Below are 24,702 nucleotides of genomic sequence, written 5' to 3' on the forward strand. Positions count from 1 at the left end.
CAGGCTCCCAGCAGCTCCCCAGTGTGCATGGGCGTGGTTTGGTGTAGGTGGTTCCGCAGGCGGATCCCTGAGGCCCTTTCTTGGTGGTCGTGGCGGGGAAGGTGGTTCCCCCATCCCTTCTCCTGCAGCCAGGTATCCCAGGTCACTCCTTTCGATCCGTTCTCCTTGTGCCGCGGGTGCAGCCAAGGTAACTCACGCCAAGCCGCGTTCCGAACTCTCACTCCGAGCGCATTAATGATGCCACCCAAAATGTAATCCCATGAGCCTGGCACTTCAGGGCAGGGGATCGGTTCCTCCTGATACCGACTGAACCCCTGGGGTACTGCCTGACCCAGAGGGAAGTCCTCTTGTCCCCGGGCCTGGGGATAGGAGAGGGTCCCTCTCCATCGTAGGCCGAGGTTTTCTCTTCTCCGGATAGAGTTTTACACTTCCCCAGCTGCTTTCTCTTCACTTTGTCTCTCCGCAGCAGGGGCTCCCTCCCCTCTGCGCCTCTGTGTCCTGGCCCAGTTTTACCTCCCCCAGTTCGTACTCATGCTATGAGGCCGTCTTCCTAGTAGACTCAGTCTCCTTTCCTCCCAGACTCTTGGGGTTCAGAGTCCTTTGGCTTCAGCCCTTCTTTGTTTGAGAGATGCAGGCGGGAAGTACGGAGCCTTCTATTTCTCCGCCATCTTCTCCTCCCGCTGGTGAGAGAAATTTTAAAACTCCATCTGAGCAGACTAGCACACTTACAGACAGTGGGTCCTCAGCTGACTGGTTGAAACGGGGGAGACTCCGGGGCCGTTTCCAGGGGTCTAGCTTGGGCACCTGAATACTCGGGTTTCAGCGTCTTGAGCCTCCTCCTCTGAAGCCATTCTTACTATTTTTAAGATCCTTGATCTTTGCAGCAATAAAGTCTTGCTGTCTTCTATGCTTTTTTCAAGTGTAGCGATTAATTTTATGACTACTATTCTAAATTCTTGTTTAGTTATATTGCTTATATCTGTTTTGATCAGTGCTTTAGCTGTCACTTCCTGGAATTTCTTTTGAGGAGAATTCTTCCGTTTTGTCTTTTTTTTGGGTAGTTTTCTGTCCCCTGTGAGTTTTAAAAGCTTGTTATGTGCTCTGCACCTGCGAGCACTACTATATTAAAGGGAAGTCCTACACTGCCCACAGCCTGCCGTTCAGGAGGTGGTTTTTGCTCTCTATTGTTGTGACTTTGGTTATTTTATTTCCCTACTCGTAGTGATGTTTTGGAGCCTCCATCAGGTGTGCTTTGATTTGTTTCTCGAATTAGCCCTGGAAAGGAAAACAAACAGCACATAAAAATAAGCAAACACAAATAAAAACAAACAACAAAAACCTATCCAAAAGCAAAAAACCAGCAATACCACCTACAAGTAAAGAGCAGGGTGGAGGCGGTGCTGATGGAAGGGCATATACAAAGAGAGAAATGGGGGGGGGGGAGGAGAGACAATGAACAGTGACCAGCCAGAGAGAAAAAGAGGAGAAAACAGCAGGAGGTGAGGAAAAAGAATTGAAGATAAATTTACCCAGAGAGGGAAACTATATGGCTTGATTTTCCCAGGGAGAGAGATAGGAAAGTAAAGGAGGAGGTGTAGAACTTGCATCAAGAAAATGGATTAGATATGTCTGTTTAAGCAAACCAATAACCTGAGTAGCCAGCCTAGAGGAGGGAAGAGATAAGGAGGAGAAAAAGGGAAGATATCTAAATGACAGGAACTGTCCTAGAATCCAGACGATGCCGCAGCGCTAGTCTGGACGAGGGACAGTCTGGTTCCTCAGCATGTGTCCCCCTCCAGTAGATGCGCAGTTTCCCAGCTCGGAGGGAGGGCGGTGGTTTGGGGCAGGTGATTCCTGCCTCCACTGTGGCCCCCACCCCCACACTGATCCCTGAGGCCCCGCCGTGGTGGTGGAGGGGGAAGAAAAATGTCACACACACCCCCCCCAGTCTCTTCTCCATGTATCTGTGGACTCCATTCAGTCATCTTCACAGTGTGGCTGGTGCAGACTTCCCTTGCCCCACCTCTTGGCTGGGATTTAAACTCTCACTCTGTGTGCCCAGGCACTGGGGAAGTGCTTCCCTACGTCCCCCAGTATGTGGTCCCGGCTGGTTTTGTCCTGTTCTGAAGCCCTTCAGGGGAGGGAACTGGTTTCTCCTGCCATGGGCCGCGCCCCTGACCAACCACCAAACCCGAGGTGGCCTCCCTCTTCCCCAGGTGCTTGAGTAGGGCAGCAGGCCCCAGTCTGAAGAAAGGCCTGCAGTTAGAGACGAGATCCCTCTGTCCTGGTCCGAGGTTTTTCTCTTGTCCAGATACAGTTCTATGCTTCCCCAGCTGCTCTTTCTTCCCTCTGTCTCTGCAGAAGGGCTCCCGCCCCTCTGTGCCCACCTGGCCCATTGTATCTCCCCCAGTTTGCAGTCACGCACCTGTGGGCCTTTGGGTGGTCTCAGTTTCCCTCTGGTAGGCTCAGTCTCTTCTCCTCCCAGATGCTTTCATTTTTCTTGAGTAAATACCTAGGTGAGTGATTGCTGGTAAGTATATGTTTAACCTTATTAGAAGCCGCCGAACTATTTTTCAAAGTCATAGCACCAAAACTCCCACTAGAAATTATGAGTTGTAGGTCTTTGCTTGCACAATCAGCAACAGCCTGTTGTCCCAGGGACAGATGGTGGGTGCCTTCCCTCTCACCCTGCCCTCTTTCCTCTGCAGCCATTCGTGCTGCGCCCAGATTCCAGGATCTGGAGTGTTGGTGAGCATGCCAACACCCAGAGCTCTGGGAGTCCCCCCACTCTAGGCCCTTTCGGGTTGTTTCTGTCCAGATCCTATCTCTCATTTCATCAATAAGAGGACAAGACTGGGCCCTGGGAGGGGACGTGACTTGTCCAAGGCCACCCACTGAAAAGCAGGGCCAAGGCAGAAACTCAGATCGTTTCTATTTCCAGCTCATGCACCTTCCTGACACCAGAAATGTGTCTTTGGACTGTCTTTCCTGCTTTTCCCCCAGCCTCTGGCCTTTGCTCACGCTGTTCTCCTCCAGCAGTGCAGTCTCCCTAGGCTCCCATGTGAGACAGCCCGGCCATTCTGAGGGGATTCTTTAAGACTGAGAAGTCTGAGCTTTGAACCACAGAGATTCTAGAAGCCTTCACTTCCAGTAAACACAATCCTACAGTGGGGAGAAGGTCCCAGAGAGGCCTTAGAGTCCTCAGACCTTGCTGGGGGCTTTCACTGAGGGCCTCCCCCCCGGAACCTGCTTTGCTCCCTCCCTGCTCAGGGCCTCACCCCTGCACACACTGCACACGCTGCTACTCCTGGTGTCCAGAACACCTCCCTGCAAAACCACCCAGTCACCTCCATCCAGCTCAACACTTCACTTCTTTGGGCAAATCCACCTGCTACCCTTTCTTCCTGGTTTAGCACATATCACATCCTTCCTCTCCCCCTGGGTCCTCCTTTCCCAGTTCACAAATTGTTGTATTGGACTCGTCAGGGAATATACATGGTCGCAACAGGTTCCCCGAGGACAGTCTCTTGGCTGGGCTGGGTGTGTGACCCTCGGAACGCACCACAGTCCGCCACACATGGGTTCCTAATAAAGGGCCCATTTGGCGTGTCACATCCACGCAGAAGGGCAGTGAAGCTTACACCTAGGAAACAAATGTGTTCTCTGGCCCTTCCTCATTGCTGGAGATTGGGGGTAGACAGGGCACTGTCTGCTGGGTACTCACCATGAGTCATGCCCCTCACTTTAATCCATCTGCTCCTCACACACGTCCTCATTCCCAGGTAAGAAAATGGAGGGTCAGAGAGGTTGTGCAAGTTGCTCAAGAGGACACAGCTTATGTGGAAGCAGAGGCCCTTCCTGAAGCCTGATCCATTGTCTGCACAATCCCCTATTCCTGCCCTCACACACCTACCTTTTCTGTGGAGCAGCTCCTTGCTCTGGGTTCATAATAGGACAGTTCTGGTACATGGACCAAAATTAGTTGGAAATTTTGAAATTGGATCTAGGTCACTACTGAAGGCTGATTTATTTCTTCAAAGAAAAGGGCCAATGTCTCCAGTGTGACTTTGGGTTATATATGTCATTAGCTGAGTCACAGTTACAGGGCCCTCTCGCAGGTGTTTCTGAGAAAAGAGTTTCCGGAGCAGAAGTTGTTTTGCAGACCGATCAGAGCTCAGGGAGCGTCGGCAACGAGATGGGGCAGACTAGATGTTTCCTGCGGCTGCATGGGGAGAGAAGAGGTGGCCTGAAAACCGGGGTATTTCATGGCAGGGGCTAAGATGCCTGCTCCTTCTCCACTGTTCTAATGAATCCTCATTGCCACCTAGCTGGAATTTTGTCCAAGTCGACTGCATTCTGGGAAAAGAACTTGCAAAATCCCTCTCAAAAGGAGGCTTGGAGCCTCCTCCAAACCTGCTCTGTAACTTGCCTTAGAAACCATCCTCCTGGCCCCCCAGGGGTGCCTTCTGCTCCTGGACGTCTGGCCAGGCCTCAGTTCTTTGGATAGATTGGGAGTTCATCTGAATCTATTGTGGGTTCAAAGCCACCTTTTCTGCACTGAGTCTTTACCTGAGCAGCAGCTATGGTGTTCAGCAACCCTTTTCTTGGCTGAATTAAGACCTTTAAGACAAGTGGCCATTCAACCCTATCCACACTACAGGGCCGGGTAGTATTATGGCCATTCCTTTGAGGAATCATCTGGATTTTTAAACTGTAGGCACTGGTCCAATAGCATGTCATGCCCAGCACTAATAAAGTAAAGTAGAAGGCATCAGAATCAGGAGGCATCACATGCAGCATGACAAGTTTGTGTGGTGAACCTTCTAGTTCAGTTGCATGTGTGTGTGTGTGTGTATCCAGGGAGTAGAGGAGGTGGCTGGCTGCCTACCAGATCTGTCCTCACTGTGTCCCTAGGGAGGAGGAGCCTTCCTATGAGCAACCATCCCCTGATCCTCGCCTCTAGGTGGGGCCCCTGGGTGGCTTGTCCTCGCTAATGGAACGTGATAGAAAGTGACAGTTTACTTCTGGGTCAGGGTAGCTGGGTTCCTGGATCACTCTGTGGAGGACAGCCACCCACAATGCAGGAAACGTGGCATAGCAGTTACGTGAGTGAGAAGTGAACTTTTCTCGTGTGAAGCACTGACATCTTGCAACGTGAGTTACAGCACTTGAGATTGTCCTGGGTAGTAGTACACTGTAAAATGTTTTTCTTAATGTGGGCTATGGTCAGAAAAGTTTGAAAAAAGTACCTGATCTAATGTACCCCTTCATTTTTAAGGTGACAAAACCGAGTATCGGAAACTGGGAGGGGCTCCCCAAAGTCTTCTGAGGGAGCCGGGGCCAAACCCTGCCTAGGCAGGAGGAGGACGGCTGGGAGGGCTTTGCGTGCTGCCGGACAGGGCAGAGCTGACTGCTGGGCTGCGGACTCCGGGACAGCGCTCCTCCCACGCCCACACGTGCCCAGGGGCAGGGATCTGACATTCACACTGTGCTTTGGGGCCTCTGCACACAGCTGGGGACAGGAAGGGTGAACTCGGGCTGGCCTGCTGAACTCACTCTCACCTGCCTCCTGCTCAGGCTCTGTGGTTAACATCTCTGTGGCACGCCAACAGACTTTCTCTGAACATCTAAGTTTCTCTGAATGTCTGAGGTGGCGGGATTCTGAGAACCCTGGCAGCGGCCGGGCCACCACCATGAGAGCGCTGGCTGAACTATGCACACACGCCCGGGAACGACACCTCCATATCTCACACACAGTGAGTTTCTGTCCTGGCGCTGATTATGACACGGCCATTGAGCTCATGCATCCCACAGACGGCCAGAGCCTGCCCCCCAGGTGCGAGGCCAACAAGGCCTGTGCCTTCCTGTCACCTGTCCCCATGACCTACTGTAAGAGTTAATAATGCAAGTGCTCAGTTTCTGGGCACAGTTCCCAGCACTTCACAGACTTGATTCTATTTGCAACCCCCTGCTGAGGTGGACAGGCTTGGCATTCTCCCCATCCTGTCACAGAGAAGGAAATGGAGGCTCTCGGAGCTTGCTTGTCACACGCAAAGAACTCTAATTGGCTGAGAATGGGGTGGAGCCCTGGCCTCTTGAAGGTACAGACAGGCAGGGCCCAGGGGTCTAATAGCACTAAAATCTCCTCTGAATGGGAGTTGATTGCGAGTGATCTGGCCTCCCATCTCCCCTCAGGCTATGAGAGCTGGCTCTGGCTCTTTCCCTAAGGGCAATGTTTGTGGGAATAAAAGCAAAGGATCACAGAGAGGCTTAGGAAAAATCTAGGACAGGCTGGGTCTCAAAATCTGGACAAAGTAAGGGGTTTCCCAGCCTCCCAACTCCTGCATTCTGGGGCTCCCAGTGTCATCTCCTCACCTCCCTTTCCATACACTGCTCCTGCATCTTCACCCACATCAGTGGTCCAGGCTCAGTGACTGCCAGGGAAGTGTGGTGCAGCTGAGTCCCTGCCCTGGGGGGAAAGGGACTGCCTGAAGAGTCTATGCCGAGTCATCTCATCTGAAATTATCTCCCTCGTGTGTTCACAGAAGCGGTGCATTGAATAAGAAGGCATTGCCTAGCTCCCCGCGGTACCCCAGGCTCCCTGGAGACAGGAATCTTGTCTCTCTTGTTCACTGCATGGCTCCAGCTCCTCGAACACAGTAAGTGCTCAATAAATATGGGTGAATGAATTGCTAAAGCTCAGGCCCTCTTTTTAAGGGGGGAAATGCACGTTCTGGACGTGGAGGGCTGGGAAAGATGTGTGGTCACAAGATGGGGGGTCTGGAGGGAGGAGTCCTGTTGGGGTGTTAGGGAAAGTTACCCACTGCTGCATCACCACCGACCACAGAAATTAACGGCTTAAATCAACAATCATTTTGTTTGCTCACCATTCTGTACTTTGGGAGGAGTCTAGCAGGTACACCTCGTCTCTGCTTCAGTGTCAACTGGGACCAAAGGATCCACTTCCAAGATGGCTCACTCTGAGTTGGCCACTGGCTGTTGGTTTCACAGAGGTGCCTCTGCAGGGCTGCCTGGGTTTTCTTGCAGCATGACGACTGGGTTCTAGGAGTGAGTGTGTCAAAGACAGGAAGTAGAAGCTGTCTGTCTTCTGAAGGTCTAGGCCCGGAAACTGTCAGTGCATCACGTCCTCCATATTTTTCTGGTTAAAAAGTCACAGAGCCAAGATGCAAGGGGCTTTTGATGGAAAGAGTGTCAAAAAGTTTCGGGGCTGTGCCTTAAAGCCATCACAGAAAGCTTCCCGGAGGAGGAGAGCCGTGAGCAGCTACAAACATTAGAGGTTTGCATCGCACCTGCAAGCTCTTCAGTAGGGCTGGAGCAGCCTTGGGCTACAGCGTGGCCGAGGCCTCGCTCCGGATTCCCTGAAGAGGCCTCCAGTCGAGGGGCATGGTGGGTTGTATTCTCCAAATGTGCCCACCGGACTTTCTGTCTTACAGTGCTTCTAGAATGTTGCCTACGCCAACAACTGGAATCTCTTGCCCTTCCCCCTTGAAACTGGGGGAAAATCTAGGACAGTCTGGGTCTCAAAATCTGGACAAAGTAAGGGGTTTCCCAGCCTCCCAACTCCTGCATTCTGGGGCTCCCAGTGTCATCTCCTCACCTCCCTTTCCATACACTGCTCCTGCATCTTCACCCACATCCAGTGGTCCAAGCTCGGTGACTGCCAGGGAAGTGTGGTGCAGCTGAGTCCCTGCCCTGGGGGGAAAGGGACTGCCTGAAGAGTCTATGCCGAGTCATCTCATCTGAAATGATGAGTGACTACTTCAGTGAACAGATTGTGACAGAGGCGATGCTTTGTGACTTCTGAGGCTAGGTCATGAAAGATGACAGGACTTCTACTTGGTGCTCACTCTCTTTATTCCTCTCTCCAGCACTCGCTCTCGGAACTGAGACACCATACTGCAAGGAAGCCCAGGGTACATGCAGAGGCCATGGTGGGTATTCCAGCGGATAGCCCACAATCCTAGCATCAGGTGTCAGGCATCAGAGTGAGAATTCAGAGGATCCCAGCCCCCCGGCCTTCAAGTCTTCCATCTGAGGCCCCAGTGATGAACCATCCGCGCCATGCTCTGTCTGCATTCCTGACCCACACAACCCATGGACATGAAAAATGGTTACTTCATGCCAGTTTTTGAGTGATTTGTTGGGTAGCCATAGTAACTGGCACAGTGGGCAAGGTGAAATACAACGAGACCTCCAGAAAGCAGTTCCGTGGGTGGGAGGGGTCTGGTGTAAACGCACCATAAAGGTCTGCTTCTACCAGGTATAGGTTGGAGCGCGAGGGAAAGTGTTTTGGACAGAGAAAAGGGCACGTGTGAGGTCTTGAGCTGGGAAGGGGCCGAGCCCTGTGGGGACAGGGTTGGTGGTGCTAGGGGCCGCCCTTCATCCTGAGCACGTGGAGGAGGGCGATGGGAAGTCCGACGAACAAGGCCCAGCGAGTGAGGACGAGGCCCCTTCTGCGGAGGGGCAGGGGCTACTTCTGACCAGGCTGCGGGCGGGTGAGGAGGGGAGGCCAGAGGCCCCGGACTGGATGGATATGGGGCTGGGACCAGAAGCGGAGGCGGCGGGAGCTGGGGTCCCCATGTTGAGGGACAAGGGGAAGGGCTGGGTACGATGCTCTTCTCTTTACAGCACGGCCATTGCTAGCCGTCCTTCCTCTGGGAAGACCCCCTGGGGAGGTGGCATCTACTGCAGCCCTTTCCCCCTTCAGTTACACCTTGTGACGTTACCCTTCACGTTACCAGGGAGATGCAGGAGTTCCGAGGCTTCCTCAACAATGGCGGCCATGGGGTCAGGCCTGCTGGCGTCTGCTGGGGTCCCCCGGCGGGGTACACTTTCTGGCCAGAACTGCTGGAACAGCATCAAGCCTACATGCCAGCACACGCCTGGGGGAAATGCATCCTGCTTGGTGGCTGTACGTGCCCCCTCCTCCCCAATCCCAGCTCCTGGCGGGGACCTGTAGGGAGTAGTGTCGCCCCCTCCCCGCAGGAGGATGGCATGCTGGGCCTGGCTCGCCCGTCTCACCTCGGAGCCTTCTGGAGCCTCTCCCTCCAGAGCCAGAGGACTTCCCTGGGCGCTCTTGGTATTGAAGCCTTCTCTGGCATTCCTGGCACAGACGACGTGTCTCTTCCTCCCTTTCCCGGCAGCGCGTGTGTCCGGCATCCGAACAGCCTCGCTGCTGCTGGAACGGGTGCGCCGAGGCTGGACTTGTTCCCCAGGTCCACCCATCCAGCGTCTGTGCCCCGGGGCCCTTCACCTTTCTGTGACAAGGGTCCTCTCTCACCACAGATGTGCCTCAGTGTGCAGAAATGTCAGGTGACACACACCCTCAAGAAGCCCAGAATGTGGCCTGACAGAGGCAAGTTGCAAAATAAAAACAAAGCTGTCGGCAACACCTCCAATGGCGCTGTGGGCGGGGAAGTGCGAACTTGGGAGAGGAGCTGGGAACCTGGGGAGCCGAGGCGGCCCGCCCGGGATGGGACCGGTGGTGATTCTCTGCAACAGCTGTCTGGGGGGCCAGAGCACCCACCCTGACCACCTGCGGCCTCTTCCCACTCACCCATCGCCCGGGCTGCAGGGAGCCAGGGACAAGGCTTCTGCCGTAGCCTTCCCCAGAAGTTGGCCTGGAGAGAAGAGTGACAGAGGCTTGTTCAAGTGGGAGGAGCAAATACCTTCTAGGGGTGGGGAAGGGAGTCCGGGAGGGGAAGGTACTCAGCACGTGGTGGACTCAACCCTGCAGGGAAGCCCCTCCCCCCTCCCCCCTGCACTCACCTCTCCTCAGCCAGTTCAGAGCTTCTCCCAGGAGACGGCCCCTTTGCAGAGCTGCTTTCTGGGGCATGGGACAAACTCTCAGGCAGGGACGTAGGCCGCTCAAGAGGAGGATCCAGTGGACACAGGGGAAGCCCCATCACACCTGCTGCGAGGGGTCCCTGCTCCCAGCAGCCAGCGAGGGATGCCAGTGTGTGTGTGTGTCACTGGTCACCACCACCAGCATGGGCCACCTGAGAAGGGTGCCAGGCCCTCCCAACTTCTCCACGGCAGAACCTGTGGATAATAAAGTCACTGGGGGGAATGGGTTGTGATGCATGGGAGAGACAGCCCCGTGCTGGCTGGGCCGGGGACGCAGGCCTGCTCGGCACCTTGCCCCGGTCCCCCGCCCGAAACAAGTCAAGCTACATTCTCAGTTTCACATTAGTCTTTTATTGTAACTGTATTGAATGGGATCACTTTGCCAAAAGGATAAGTCATTTCATAAACCAGTATGAGTTACAGCATAAAGACGAATGAGAACAAAGCAACAGGATATAAATGGCACAACAGGGTATTCCATAAATCAAATGAATTGTGCCCTCATGAGACAAGTTGTTATGACAACTTTTACACCCAAGTGGTCTCAAGCCTGCTTACAGGAATTTTGTATTTTTTAACACCATAAAAAGAGAGCTCTTGAAAGTGACATGGGGCGGGGGGAGAGAGGCGGTTCTCGCCTGTGAGAAGGAAGCCCGGCTTGGCAGGTGCCGTCCTTAATTCATCCCCGGCCTCCTGTCCCTGCGCCACCGTCCCCCAGGGCCCCTGGTCTGTACACACGGGGGCGGGGCCAGGTGTGCACCTTCGGGGGAGGGGGACAGAATGACAGAAGGGCTTGGCCTCCACAGGATAGCCACTCGGAGGGCCCTGCGTCTTCTCCCCTGCGCCCCACTCACCCCAACACTGCTTCTGTAACAATGCCAGGAGGCAACTTCCTAAGGAGGCAGCTTCTTAAGGAAACAAACACCAAAATGGTAAACTTAAGTCAACTCTGGCAGATTACCCATCATTAGGAGACAATGTGACTGCCACTGAGTTTTACATTTGTTCATCGTCTCTGACAAAGTGCAGGAGTCATTCATGTTAGTGCTGGGCAGTCAGACCTGCAGGACTAATGAACTCTGTCAGACGCAGAGAAGGCAGAGGCGGCCTGCGTGGACTTTGAGTCCCACTCCCTCCGCAGTGGTATTACTTCTCACCAGGTTGCAGTTAGCAGTGAGCATTAGCAGGAGACCACCTCTGGAAGAAGAGCCCCGTATAATCAAATGCTTAAAATATTCTATGACCCCTTGGCATATACAAAAGTAAGGCAAAGTCATAATGACTTTCGTTCTCTAATCTGTAGCTCTCATGTGCAATGTACAGAGATCAAAATTTAACTCAAATTTCCTAGCTGATCAGAGATGAATGCATGAAACATAGGCACATGTATTAAAAAAGTGGAGGACAGAATTCATCTAAGCTTTACATATATTTCACTGCTAATCAAAACATGAGAGGCTTCCACTGATTATATTTGTTAAAGAAAAATAAAAAGGTTTCATATAGTCAGGATTTTAAAAAATGTGCAGTGAAACAAGTACCTGATAAAATAATAAAAAAGGAACATATTCTTTAATAGCACTGTAACTAATAAAAATGCAAACAATGCTTGACTATGAAAAATAAAAACAAGTCACTTAAAAAGATTAAGAGAACCCCACGGATCTATAGGAAGTTGAGGATGGCACTGCCCACGTCCCACTCCCCCTGTGTCTCTTTCCTCCGAGCGGGGACAGCACATTGGGGACCCCAGAAGCAGCAGCTCTGAGGGACCCCATTGGCCCTCGCGTGGCCCCGACCCGGAAGCACAGAGTGGAGGACCTGCCCCTGGTGTGCTGGGGGCCGGGGCTCAGTAACTTGGCAACAGCCAGTCGACGGCAGGGAGGTGGCCTGGGGCCTTGGAGTGGCGGGTGCCCGGCGGCTCCTGTGTGCCCACGGACACTGGACTCTCATGACTCTAGCTCTCAGGCCATGGAGATGCTCAAAGCGAGATGGCTGTGACCCGCTGCCAGGGGACAGCCAGCTCCGTGGCCCTTTCCAGTCACCATCCTTGAGCCCTGGTGAGGATGGCCCTGTGCTTAGAACTGAAAATACCAACAAGTCCCCAGACCAGGCCTCCGAGAGAAAATAATGGCAACTGGGCGCAGCTGCAAGGCCGCTCCCTGTATGGGGACCTTGGGAACATGCAGAGTCTTCAAGGCGACACATACTTGGCAGAAACTTCCTCTGTGAGTCGCCCTCACAGGGGCTGCGCAGACCAGTCAGTCAGGAGCCAGGGAGCTCATCAGCGTATCTCAGAGCCGCCATGGAAGGCCAAACAGCCCTGTTACCTGAGCAAAACCAGAGCTACTACTCATCCTCCGGGCTCATGCCGTCAGATTCTCCTGCTAGAGGTTAAGAACAGATGGTAGGGCTCGTTAGGACCCTCTCGTAGCTGACTCTCGAGTCATCACTAGTTTTTTAGAGAGCACGTGGGAAATCAGGTCATTATCACATTTGCCTGTAGAGAAATACATGGTTAGCAGTGGGAAGGATGTAAACGGTGTTGATTCTTTCACACTTAGCTTTTCACTTGTTGGCCTGACAGGTCCCGCCGCCGGGAGGCCTCAAGAGCCAGTCACCGCAGGGCAGGGGCACTGCGGCTCTCCTGTCAGAACCACTACAGCACAGGAGAAGGGCTTCTCCCTAAGACGACAAACGGCTCCTGTGATCTTTCTGCCCATCACGATTCTGTAGGCTGCCCCCTGATAGGGGCATCCCCCCTCCGTGCTGAAGGCCGGGGTGGCGCCGGCAAGCCAGCCCTGGTCCTGCCCTGGCGGTGGGGTCTGGACGCAGCCCACAACCGAGCCCAGGCCCCCAGCTCCCATACTTGGCTCCCAGCAAAGGGAGGGCTGTGCAGAGGTCCTGCATCTTCCTGACATCTGGAATGTTCTGTGGGAAGCCCTGCTCCCCCAGAAGGGACTCCCGGTCTAATTCCCTGTTACTGCTACTTTAAGGCCAATGGGGCATCCTGACTCTGGATGGGAAGGAGTTTGGGTTTTTCCCTTTACTTCTCAGTTGACAGGTGACAAGTGTATTCCAGCGTCCAGAAGCTTTCCCAGAAAACTATCCGAGAGAGGTTTACCCAGTCAGGGTCACATTTACCAGTTCGAGGAAGTAACATTCTTACAACTTTTGAAATCAGTGCAGCAAAGATTGGCTTAATGTGACCTTGCTTTCTGGTTGGGAAAGACTCTAAGAGGGGAAATACAATTGTCTGAGGAAGGAGAGAGATGGCCAGGGTCGATGATCTGGCCTGAGGTCTGGAAACGTACGCTTTAACAGATGAATAAAAATCTAACTCCCATCACACTAAAATATGATTCCTAAGTTTAGACCCTGTTTCTAAAGATCACTGTAACTTTCCGAGAGGTCAGTGATGGGGTTTTCCAGCCCTGGAATGCACCAGTTCTAGTCCATTCTGCTGTATTTGGCTCTGCTGTATGGCTTCCCAAAGGAGGAATGACAGAGGCTGAGATCTAGATTTCCAGGGAGAAAGCCGCCTTGATATCAATGGGTTTTCCTATGCCCGACGCTCTGAGGGAGGGAAGATTTGAAACCAACTCTTCTTCCTTCTTTAGTTAAAACTGATGGGGCTGCCGCACCTATTTCTTAGTTGGGGAGAAGAGGACAGAGGAAAAGGGATTCTAACTGTGGTTTGGTCTTTTTTTGACAATGACCACGACGCTGGATACTTAACCCAGGTCTGCGTCAGAGCAAGGGTGGGGTGGGAGGAGGCAAGGCCGTGAAAGCCCCGTCGGCGTTTCGGTGAACGCCCGGCTGTGTGCTCTGGGGCCCTGCCTGCGACGGGCTGCGCTAGGGCCACAGGCCTGCTGGGAAAGAAGTGTTGGTTTCAGAGGGGTCTCTGCTGCGGAGGCCTCGGCCAGACCCTGGGGCTGCTGAGAGGGTGGCCGGTCCCCGCAAGGGAAGCCAGGGGCACCGCGGTCAGATGTCCAGGGGGCTCACAATGGTGAAGCCCGAGTCCTTGCTGTTGCTGCTGCTGTCCTCGTCCGGGCTGGAGCTGGGGTTGCTGGAGGAAGCCGAGGCCGGGCCCGTCAGCGGGTCAGAGAACACCAGGGGGGAGCGGGCCAGGGGCTCGCTTTTCCCACAGGAGCTGCGGAGGGTGCGAAGGGGCTGCGCCTGGCCTGAGAGGGACCCCTTGGCACTGCCCGCGTCGTCGTCTTTGGAGACCAGGATGAAGTCGTCTGCACTCGCTCTGTCCACGCGCCCTGGGGTTTCTGAAGAGGCCTGTGAAGCAGAGTCAGAAGTGGAGGCGGTGAGAGAAGCGTCCAGGGCAATGGGAGAGCTCAGCAGCCCCCTGGGAGCACCTCATGGAAGCTGAGGCCCCTGGCCCGATCCTCTTCCTTGGAAAGACGCCACGTTTGGCCCTGCTTCACTGAAGCCCAGGCACTTCCCGGAGACCCGGTCTCCTGAAGCTGGACGCTGGGCTCCCAGGGCGATAAAGTAAAGCCCCTGCCTGATAAGCTAAGAGAGGCCAGCTCGGGAGACAGAGAGCAGGCTACGGACAGACTCCCGACCGCTGCACGCGGCACCCTGCCGTGCACATCACTCATCTTCCTTGGGCTTTAATGGTCTCCTCTGGGAAATGGGGATAAGGAGAGCGTCCTGTGACCTAGTGTGTGGTCGCCATGCAGTGGGATGACATGTGTGGATGTCAGTCGCACAGAATTGGCTCCGTAACGTAAGCCAGATCCGGAGCGATTTGACTACCTGCTTAAAGAATAGCTTCAGGGGGGCCTAATGCCTGTACTTCATAACCAGCTCATCGCGGGTAGGCACTGAGGGGCCTCCTGGGACAATGGCGGCAAACACAAAACCCAGGGATGGTTAAGTGTCAAGTATATGGCAAAAGGTAGAAAGACAGAAGTGCTTTACCAACCATTATTTTCCTTTCTTCTTAAGCAATTATGAGTAGCGTTTGTTTTTAACTAAACATGCTGCCATCTATGAACATGAGTAAGGGTTTTTGGTTAAGCCCAGAGAAGCCCCTGCCCATCCTACCCCCTGACCCGGGATGTTGCACAGCCAGCTGGGCGACCACCCACCCTGCTGCTCTCCCACGGCGGGGGCGGGGGCCGGGGCAGGGGTCTGAGGTCCTACCACACACGCACTTCCCTTGACTGGAAGTGTCCCCTGGATCCTCTGGCCTCTATACCGGCATGGCCCGGGCCACCTGTGCGCTGTGGGCAGGGCCTGGACAGGTAGCTGGCGACCCTTCCAAGGGAAATCCGGGCTTGACTGACAGTCCTGTCTCTGAACTACACGTTCTTGGTGACATGGGGGTAGTGAGTAAAGAATGGCTCAGGTGCCTCCACCCTCTGACCATCTGCCCACCTTTAACATATTTAATCAGGAGAACAGAAACAGAATTAGCCTTAAGATCACAGGGCTCAAACAATAGGTCTTGAAGTTTTTTATCTCCAGGTTTAAAGCTGTTTCCATTCTATCAACACATTAATTCTCACAAGACCGAGGAGATACACAGAACCTGGCACTCTGGTAGAAGGGGATGTGATCGTAACTGGCACTGAGGGCAGTTTGGGAGGGAAGGACTGTCGCCGTGAGGTGCACCGAGTCAGGGCGGGGCCACCCTCGAAGAGGCTGGAGGGCACACGTGGGTGGGGCTCGTGCTCCCACGCACACGCACATGGGGTGCAGGGCTGGCGGTGTTGTGGGACCTCAGCTTCAACCTTCCACCTCCAAAGTGTGGACGCTGTTCATGTGACCATTGTCCAGCACTGTAAACTGTGACAGCCCTGACCTCTCACTCCACACAGCGCCTGTGGCTGGAATGCTGCTCGGCAGAACCCAGCTTAGGCTGAAACTAAAAAGAGCATGGAGAGCAGGCCCAAGTCTGAGTGACTCCAGAAATACCATGGGAACCCATTCTCCTTTGGCTTGGCGTTAATACAGTACAAGCCTCTGAAGAGGAGAAATATGTTCTAAGACCTGTGACCAGAAGTAAAGAGGAGCTTCCTGCCATCGCTGGTTACCTGGCACATTTGTGGGGCAGTGAAGTCACACTCACCCTCCGCCTTCCATCTGCAGATAAGATCACGGACTGGCGCAGACAAAGCGCGGGAGGGCAGGCAGGGCCCGGCCTCACTTGGTAGTACAGATCACGAAAGGAAGCCCGTTTCAGAGGGCTGGTGGCTCGGCCACTGTCTCAAAGCCAATTAACAGATCTCACTCTTCTGGACTCCTACCCAGGACTTTTTCCTAAACACAACGATGCCTTCTTTCTGGGTTCCCATAGCAGCCTTTGCTACTACCTGGTTCTGCTTATATCATTTACACAATCCTTCCCCGCCCCCCACCCCAAACATAGGCATTTACTGTACAACTGAAGAAGTTTTTCAACCTGTCAGTCCTGCGTACAACTGGCCAAGACCACCACAATAATACAGCTTCCGGCCCCCGAGCGGTGCTGACCTCAGCCCGCCTCACTTCTTACCTGGAGTTTAGGAGCATGGTGGATGCAGGTGAGCCCAACTACGAGGGGCTGTTCAAGAGAAGTGTTCTCTTTCTGGGGTAATACAGAAGCCCCCAGCCACAGGTGGATATCGAGTACTTAAAACATGGCTAGTGTGATGGAGAAACTGTATTTTTGACTTAATTCCATTTAATCTTAATGAGTTTAAATTTAATTTTAGATAGACGTTGGGCTAGTAGCTATGGTATTTAGACAGTGCAGCTATAGGCCATACAGATAAAAACAGGGGCCCCAAGTACCAGTGAGGCACATAATACGGGCTGGTTGACCAATGAATCTAGAGTCCTGCAAGGTTCTGCCTTCTACTGGCATAGAGTTGAGTCGAGTTTACCAAAAAACTTCCACAGGAGTGTGTGGAGGACAGACTCTGGGAGGAGGGACAGAATGTGGCTCTTTTCTCTCTACAGAATACAGTTTTGCATCTGCCATTTTGAGAGCCGGGGAGAAGATGTGTGAATCGAATGGAAAGAACGGTACTAACCAACAAGCCGGTGGGGAGTGGGGCACACGCACGTCCATAAAGGAAAAGCCCTACTGAAGCTCCTGATGGGGAAGCTGATCCTCGGCATTGTCCTTACACACACTTCATTCCTAACCCAGGAATGAGCTGTGGCACAACCCACCACACACCCAACCCAACACGATACATCTCCAGAAGATGTCTCAGAAGTCTGCCTCGCCCTGCCCCCCCAGCCTCTGGACCTCTGTTTAACGGGAAGCTCATCAGCAGGGGCTACGGCCCATCACCCCGAGCACCCGGAACGCTTGGTGAGCAGGCCCTTGGCTCACACTTGGGAGGCAGCAGGGAACGTGCCTTCAGACTCCCACCTGGCCCACGTGTTCCTGTCCAAAGCCAGCCCCGCTCTGCCACCCGGTCCCCACAACATGAGAAAGTAACTCCACCAGGTCCAAGCCCTGCAGGCCGTCCTGAGATCCTGGATCAGGACGTCCAGCCTGGCGGTGCCCGTATGAGTCTAGTCTACATCCCTGGCACAAGGCACAAGGCGCCAGACGTGGCTTTCTGTGGGACTTGCTGCGTCATCTGGGATTTCTCTTGCCTTTCCTACCATGAAGACGAGAGGAGGGCACTGCTTCCCTATTTCTTCCTTCCTCAGGAGTACAGGTTTTTCCCTATTTCTTCCTCTTTCAGGAGTACAGGCTTTTATAAACTGCTAACGTCCTTGAGGGAGAAGCTGTGGCAGAAATACGCAAAGAAGAAAAGCCTTTCTATTTTCCCTTTTCCCACTTTTCTTCTTTTCCACTTAGCCTTACAGAGGAGCAGGGACGCAGAGAAGGCAGCGCTGGGCTCTCTGGGCGCGGGATGGGTTAACTGTGTTTCAGAAGCACACACAGAGGCCAGAGGTCTCTGGCTGCTGCACAGGAGTGTGGCCTGCCAGTGCGAGGTCACATCCTGTTTCCTGTCATCCATACCTCATGGCGGGCTCTCCTGGCGCATGCGCATGGGGGTCTGCTGGGGCAGTAGCGGTAACAGGCAGGTTCTTACAAAACGAAAATGGGGAGTAACAATGGAGAAGAATAATCAAGAAGCTTTAAATTTAGCAAATTCATTAGTGTTTTTGAAAGGCCTTCTTCTATAATATTTTTACATATCCAAATAAAAAAAGTCATGCTAAATTTTAAAATAACATTATCAATTAAAAATGGTTTGGGGGACAGGGCGCCTGGGTGGCTCAGTCAGTTAAGCACCTGACCTTGGCTCAGGTCATGATCTCGAAGTTTGTGAGTTTGAGCCTCATGCTGGGCCTTGTGCTCACAGCTCAGAGCCTGGAGCCTGCTTCAGATTCTATGTCTCCCTCTCTCTCTGGCCCTCCACTGCTCATGCTTTCTCTCTCTCTCAAAAATAAATTAACCTTAAAAAATTAAAACAAATAGTTGAGGGTGAACCTAAGCTCCAGTATTTGAATAAAAAAACCATTATTGAAAAATTAAATATCTGCTTAGGGAAGGAGAATTTGGAGAAATTAATCAAATTAAACTTGCAATGTTACTGTTCTATTCATGTGGCTAAAAATGCAGATTAAATGCCCTATGAAAACTTCAAAGTTGAACGAAATTAACCACACAAAGTCCCCTTTCCTTGAAAAGTACTCCTAAAACTAAAAAAAAAAAAAAAAATCCCATTCCAAAATATCACACTGGCCTTTTTTTACATCATAAAAATAATTTATAAGTATCTAGATGCTCGTTTTTGAGAGAGAGCCTTAGATGAGATTTTGCTAATGTTTCTTTTTCAAGATGAAACTTTGTAAGCCGCTAAAATGTGTGTCATTAGGGGCTGTAGTCTTGGCAGGGACAGCGCAGCGAGGAAGCCCGTGGACAGGGACAGGAGGCCCCCAGAGGCCACGCCTGCTGAGCTTTGCTCCCGTGGCCTTCGCTTTCTTCTGGTCAAAGAAGCAGACAGGACTAAGCACAAGAGGAATTCCTTGGATCCTTTCTCACTGGAAAATTTTATGTTCCTCTGTTAGCATAAATTATATACTATGTCGACCTCTTGAGAACAGGGGTCAGCAAACTATGGCCCATGAGCCAGATCTGGCCTGTGGCCCGTTTTTGTGCAGCTCTCAAGCTGAGAACTGCTTATACATTTTTAAAGATTGTACAAAGAAACAAACGCACCAAAGACGAAAACAAATGTGTGACATAGACCATATGTGGCCTACAACTCCTAAAGTATTAACTATCTGATCCTTTACAGAAAGAGTTTGCTGACCCCTCTCCCTTAGAGGATGGACACTGATGAGAAGCCCTTCTCCCTGAAGGCAAAAAAAGGTTCTAGCCAACTGAAGTACACTCAGGCCACGTTGGGAAAGAACGGCGGCACTTCCTGTGCTCAAGGGGATGGGGGCAACTAACCAACAGCCGAGGCAGAGATCTGGCTTTCCAATGCCACACAATAGGGCTGGCAGGAGGTTCAGGCCAAAGCTGCCGCATCCAGGCATGTAGGTTGTACACTGCACAACTCTAGGAGACAACGGTCTAATCATCATCGTGAATGGTACCCAGTAGGGCACTAGAGTATGCAACTTGCGCAGCTGTACACAGCGCTCTGCCTCAGGCCACTCCTGGTGTGTTACAGATGAACATCTGCAGTGACCCGGGCACAGTTTTCATTCTTCCTCACTTTGAAGCACTCATGTGAGTGCGCCCCCATCGAGTTAATGGGACACTGTTCATCTGAGCTCTTATACCTGCTTGGTGGCCCCAGGCGCTTGGTTGCCCTGGCCCTGGCCACTGGAGCAGTAGTGGTCATCTGAGATGGTGATCTGCTCGTTCTCCTCAGCTTCCAGCTGGCTCTGGTTGAAACGCAGGGAACCTTTCAGAATGTCTTTGATCTATTTTTTCAAAAAAGAAAATAAATGAAAAAGGCGAAGGAGTTTGTTTGGAAATACTACCTAAACCTCTAATACCTTCAAACTAGACTCATCACATACCATTTTTTAAATAGGATGGAGATGAATATATTACCACAAGAAAGGATTAACAGGAAAAAAAATCCAACTGTATCAAAGCCATGGACTCATTCATGACCAAGGAAAACTTCAGAGTCACAGGGTCAGACATGGGTGTCACATCCTGGGCAGTTCTCTTCGAGCAGGAAGTGCCATTTGCCTACACACCTCAGCCCCAGTGAACAGCCCTTGGCTACTAAAGTGGCTGCACCCCAGCTGGCCTGTTAGTACCACAGGCGGACATTTGAGAGCCACACGCTCTTCTATTAATGCGTATGTTCCACTCAGCCCTCCAAGCGCTGGGTGAGTGTGGTCCTTACGGGTCTGAGGCCTGCCGTGGGTGGCAACTGGGACTTGTGCTCCAAGGACAGCACGTATTGATGGGTGAACGGCCGAGCGTGCTGCTGGACCACGCACGCCAGCTCCGGGGGAGGAGCAAACTGAGTGGTGGGAATGGAGAACAAGCCCGGGCCGCAGGCTAGTCACACATAATCCCTGGTGGAGCCCGAGGTGTAAAAAGACGGGGGCTCAGAATGGGCTCTGGGAGGATATGGGGGCCAGGGAGGCGCTGGCTCTAAGGCCGGGCATGGCACGCCACGCCACAGGGGACCCTCCCCAACAAGCACTGAAAGAATGGCCAGCGGGACGCAAAGTCAGGTCAAAGGACGTACCTGTTTTAATCCTGCCAGAGAGACCAGAATTTGATCTTCTTTTTCCAAATTTTCTTGTAATATCACATCTTGAATATTTACTGAAAACAGAAGAATGACATTTTATAACTAATGCCCTGAGTATAACTAATCTGCTGCCACATGGTGACTTGCTTGGAAATGCTTCTGTCCAATTTCATAGCAAGTATTTCCACCAAGGATGCCCTGCTGGACCGCAGATGAGGCGGGTGTGGGGGGCCAGAGGGGGAGCACTGAGCCCGGCGAGCACAGCCGTCCCACAACGTGACACAAACGCATTCTTACAGGGACAGATGTGTTCTCACTTCCACAGAGAGGCCAGGGCACCTCCTGCTAACCTACGATGTGAACAGTCTAGAGCATTCATCCAGCCTCTGGGAGGAAGCGTTTCAGTCTGAGCTTCCTACACGGCCTCGCGGTTCCATGAGGCCAACTCTGAAGACCAGGTCCTCCCAGGTGACTGAAGTTAATAAAGACACCGTCTTTAAAGATTTAAACAGGAAAGCATATTGTCAACTCAGGAAAATGGCAAGAATGAAAGGACAAACTCATGGCCTGACAAGCTGCCATCAGACATCAAGGCCTGTGGAGTCTTCCTGACCTCACCGGGGGCTTCACAGGAGCAACCTCTCTGCGTCCTCCAGGAGGCTGGCCTCCACGGCGGAAGTCCTTCATCTTGGCCTGCCCTGAGGGTCCGGCAAGGGGCCGTGCCCGCCAGCCTCGGCACCGCACTGCGCTGCGTGCCACCAGCAGGTCCGGCCGGCCGGGGGGGCTCACGGCTCCCTGCCGCACGCCTGAGCCTGAGGGGTGCACACAGCCCTGCTGCTGGCAGGGCCTGGGGTTCTCAGGAGAGCTGGGGGATGAAGAGGAAGAGCACCCCCGCCAGGGCTAGGCAGGAGAATGCGTGGGGTGGGGGGCAACTAAAACACGTTTCAAAAAAGACACCGATATGCACGCCAACTGGAGAATCACGACAGGAAGTAGGCTTGCTCTCCATTAACACCTGCTTTCTTATTTTGTGGCCTTGAAACAAAGGCCTTAGACGGGCTTACAAGCCCCATGCTTGGTCATTCACTCAGTAGAGCTGTCTCAGTCTCCACTGAGACTCCTCCGTTGCAGGCCCCACCCCCTACGGCCACCAGAGCCGTGTGTCACTCCTGTTTGCTTAGCCCTGCCCGGCTGCTAGCAGGGCCAGGACAGGTACATCCATGCAGACCAGCTCCTCCGCCCTGTTCGACTCTGGCCGCATGATGCCTGGTCAGAGCAGCCTTCCTGCCCATCCATGCAAAGGGAGCCCGGGTCCCCCTCTGGTCACTGCCTCATCCTCACCTTCCCTATACTTTCACTATGCACTTGTCACCGTCTGGCATTATCACATGCACCTGCTGGCTTGTTTGCTGTCCTCCCCCAGCGGAATATACGCCCCAAGGCTGTCTTGTTCCAGGCTCTCCCCTCAGCCCTTAGAATGAGGCGTCCGTTTCAGGTACAGAGTAAGTACTGACGGACTGACTGAACAAACATGGGAAAATGCTCTTGAAACTTGCATTTCAAGATACTTCTCTGCTACATATTTCCAGTAAGGGAAAAGGCAACGATTGATACCATCAACATGAGCCCATCCTGGCACTTTGTTAGAATCTTCAGTAGGAATCAGTTTCTAAACCACGCTGACCAGTCCTCACACATTGCAGCAGAAAAATGGCAGCTTTCATTTATTCAGAAAAATGTGACTGTAGTTTCTGGCTCATATAAAGGCCTGCTTCAAAACAAGAAAGCAAGATGAGGGGGAATGGAATAATAGATATAATTAGAGATCGAATGTTTTTGGTTTCCTTAAAAGCCTGTAACAATTTGTTCTCCCTCAACAGAAAAACAATGCAGAAGCCACTCAAGACGCGAATGACAACCGACTGCAGGAAGCTGACAGGAACCAGTTATGTAGGTCTGTTGGGGGACTGAATATGGTCACTTTTGTTTTTAGGAATGCCATGGGTTTAAGGCAGAGGTCCGAGGGTCTGTGGGCTGCCTGCGGCCGTGTGGCGCATGGCGGCTGGGTCACCTGGTGGGGTGGTGACGCCTGCACCACTGAGCAGCAAGGCGGAGCGGACTCCTAGCTCCTGCTGTGTGAGCGGGGGCAGCAGGGGAATCACGCCGGGGTCCTGAGAGGAAGCACAGCCAAGGCCAGCAGGGATATCCTGACATCTGGAAGAACCATGGGAGGCTTCTTGGAAAGGAGGCCACTGGGGGCCATTATCTAGTGGATCAGGGACCATGAAAAGAGGAAACGTGCAGAAAGCAGACGTGAGGCATCCTGCTGCCTGGACTGGATCTTCAGCTCCTGCCTGTCCCTTTGACAGTCTGCTGCGGAACATATCCGGAAGCAAAAGGTTTGGCCAAACCATCTGGCTCCTGCCTCCAGTATAATGTGGGGCTCATGGTCAGCAAGCCAACAAGGCCGAAGGCCTTTAGGGTCATGGGCTCTAGGCCAGCAGGGCAGTCGTCAGCGGCTCCAGTGGGGATGGTGGCCCACAACCATGCAATATCAGGTTTCTCCTTAGAGGCCAGCAAAGATCCAGAGGGCCCCCAGAGATCCCTCGTCAAAGACCAGAGACACGTGAGCCAGCACAGAACCCTGACATCGTCCTGGCAGGGAGAAGAGACAAAGTGGAGGAACTCTAATTTGTTCGATGAGATAGCTACTTGTAAGAGACCAAGTTGCCTTTAACTGGCAAGTCTAAGCCTTGGACTGCCACTGGGGGTGGGGGGGGCGGACCTGCAGAGCGAGGTTTCTGTATACCCGAGTTAAAGTACACGACTGACTTCCCCACTACAGAAGTAGCCGTGTCCACCTGACCTCTTACAGAATCACACTGGCCATGTTGCCTGAAAATCTCAGGAAGCAAGTCGTCCCAAGGTCCCTCCTGGATGCCACGAACCCATATCCTTGAGGAGCGGTGGTGATGGGGGAAGTGGTGGTGAAGGTGGAAGATATGGCCATATTGGCAAGATGGAAGATGAGCGGCCCCTCTTTTTTCATTGCAGGACTAGGTGGTAATGGTGCTCCATGATCTAAAGGCCACTTTACTCCATATGCTCTTGCTTGTTTGCGAGTGTGAACAGCCAGCGAGCCTCGATGCCCACTATGGTGCCGTCTCCTGGGTCTAAGGTGGCAGAGCTGGTGGGTGGCTGCGCCCTCTACTGCTTCCTCGCCAACACGCCCCAGATCTCATTCAGGGCAGCACCCTGTGCACCTTCCCTCACAGCCAAGGTGGGTCATGTGACACAGCCCTGGCCAGTGAGGTACAAGAGAAGTCCCGGACGGTGCTTCTGGAAATCTCCTCACTGGGTCTGACTCAGTGTGTGGCTTTTAGGCCTTTACTTTTCCCATTTCCGCCGCTTGAAATGCTGGCAGGAGCTCCACAGTCCTCTTGCGAGGACTGGGGGCAGTGAGCGAGAGGGAGCCTGGGCACTGGGCAGGTCACGGAGCTGCTGTACTTGCTGGTCTGCCCACCTCCGGGCTTCTTTTGTTTATGAAAAAAACAGTAATAACCTCCTGATTTGTTTATTCCACTGCTTTTTGGGACTACGTTATTAGCAGCTACATCAGTCTCAAGGTACTATAAACTGGCTGGTTTAAACCAACAGAAATGTATTCTCACTTCTGGGGGCTGTAAGTCCAGGGTCAAGGTGTCGGCAGGGCCATGCCCCCTGAAGTTCTAGAGCAGCACCCTTCTTCCCTCTGGAGGCTGCTGACAATCCTTGGCATCCCTTGGCTTTGTCCCCATCATTGCATGGCATTCTCTCTGTGTGTCGCGTCTGTGTTCAAAATCCCCTCTTTTTATCAGGACACCAGCCACTGGATTAATCAAGTACTACTTTGTCTCAACGTGATTGTATCTGTAAAGACCCTATGTGCAAAAAGGCCACATTCACAGGAATGGGGAGGGGACACTGTTCGACCCGGCACAGCGGCCAAGCTCTTCACGGTTACACAGGCCACAAACCACCCAGGTCCTCTACTGAAAGAGGACCGAGACAGCCCTTCAGTCCTGTCCTGCACGCAGGGTGCCAGGCTGGCTCTGGCCCGCTGTGCAGGGAGGCCAGCCACGGGCACACCCAGGGT

The 24,702-nt window shown here is 53.0% G+C and overlaps 2 protein-coding genes and 1 long non-coding RNA gene across 8 annotated transcripts in view; 1 reads left to right on the forward strand and 2 right to left on the reverse strand.

The window, feature by feature from the left end:
- The window catches only part of PLCL2 (phospholipase C like 2), a 268,303-nt gene extending 244,442 nt beyond the window's left edge, over positions 1-23,861 (forward strand). Inside the window, exons 5-8 of one of the 3 annotated variants that reach the window (XR_003908920.1) lie at positions 6,546-6,659; positions 7,890-7,952; positions 22,448-22,521; positions 23,622-23,861. The gene's annotated coding sequence lies outside the window, so the exon portion shown is untranslated. Of the gene's footprint in view, positions 1-6,545; positions 6,660-7,889; positions 8,517-8,762; positions 8,933-9,164; positions 9,420-22,447; positions 22,522-23,621 lie in introns of those variants that run through there. The other 2 variants (XR_003908919.1, XR_003908918.1) reach the window with 2 other exon arrangements.
- LOC115292311 lies at positions 1,033-7,817 on the reverse strand. 3 transcript variants are annotated; one of them, XR_003908921.1, is made up of 6 exons: positions 7,619-7,817; positions 6,888-7,062; positions 6,376-6,469; positions 3,914-4,222; positions 2,426-2,512; positions 1,033-1,275 (listed from the first exon to the last, which is right to left on the reverse strand). It is a non-coding gene; the product is annotated as an uncharacterized LOC115292311 (long non-coding RNA). The 3 variants fall into 3 exon arrangements; XR_003908922.1 differs by lacking the exon at positions 6,376-6,469; XR_003908923.1 differs by lacking the exons at positions 3,914-4,222; positions 6,376-6,469.
- TBC1D5 (TBC1 domain family member 5) overlaps positions 10,199-24,702 on the reverse strand; it is a 486,227-nt gene continuing 471,723 nt past the window's right edge. For both annotated transcript variants that reach the window (XM_029940340.1, XM_029940339.1), the window contains 3 exons: positions 20,562-20,641; positions 19,630-19,773; positions 10,199-14,154 (listed from right to left, as the gene is read on the reverse strand). In XM_029940340.1, the coding sequence (XP_029796200.1) occupies positions 13,852-14,154; positions 19,630-19,773; positions 20,562-20,641 (527 nt within the window). In that variant the 3' untranslated portion in view covers positions 10,199-13,851. The remainder of the gene's footprint in view (positions 14,155-19,629; positions 19,774-20,561; positions 20,642-24,702) is intronic.

Source organism: Suricata suricatta, chromosome 5 (assembly GCF_006229205.1).
Source record: "Suricata suricatta isolate VVHF042 chromosome 5, meerkat_22Aug2017_6uvM2_HiC, whole genome shotgun sequence".
NCBI lineage: Eukaryota > Metazoa > Chordata > Mammalia > Carnivora > Herpestidae > Suricata > Suricata suricatta.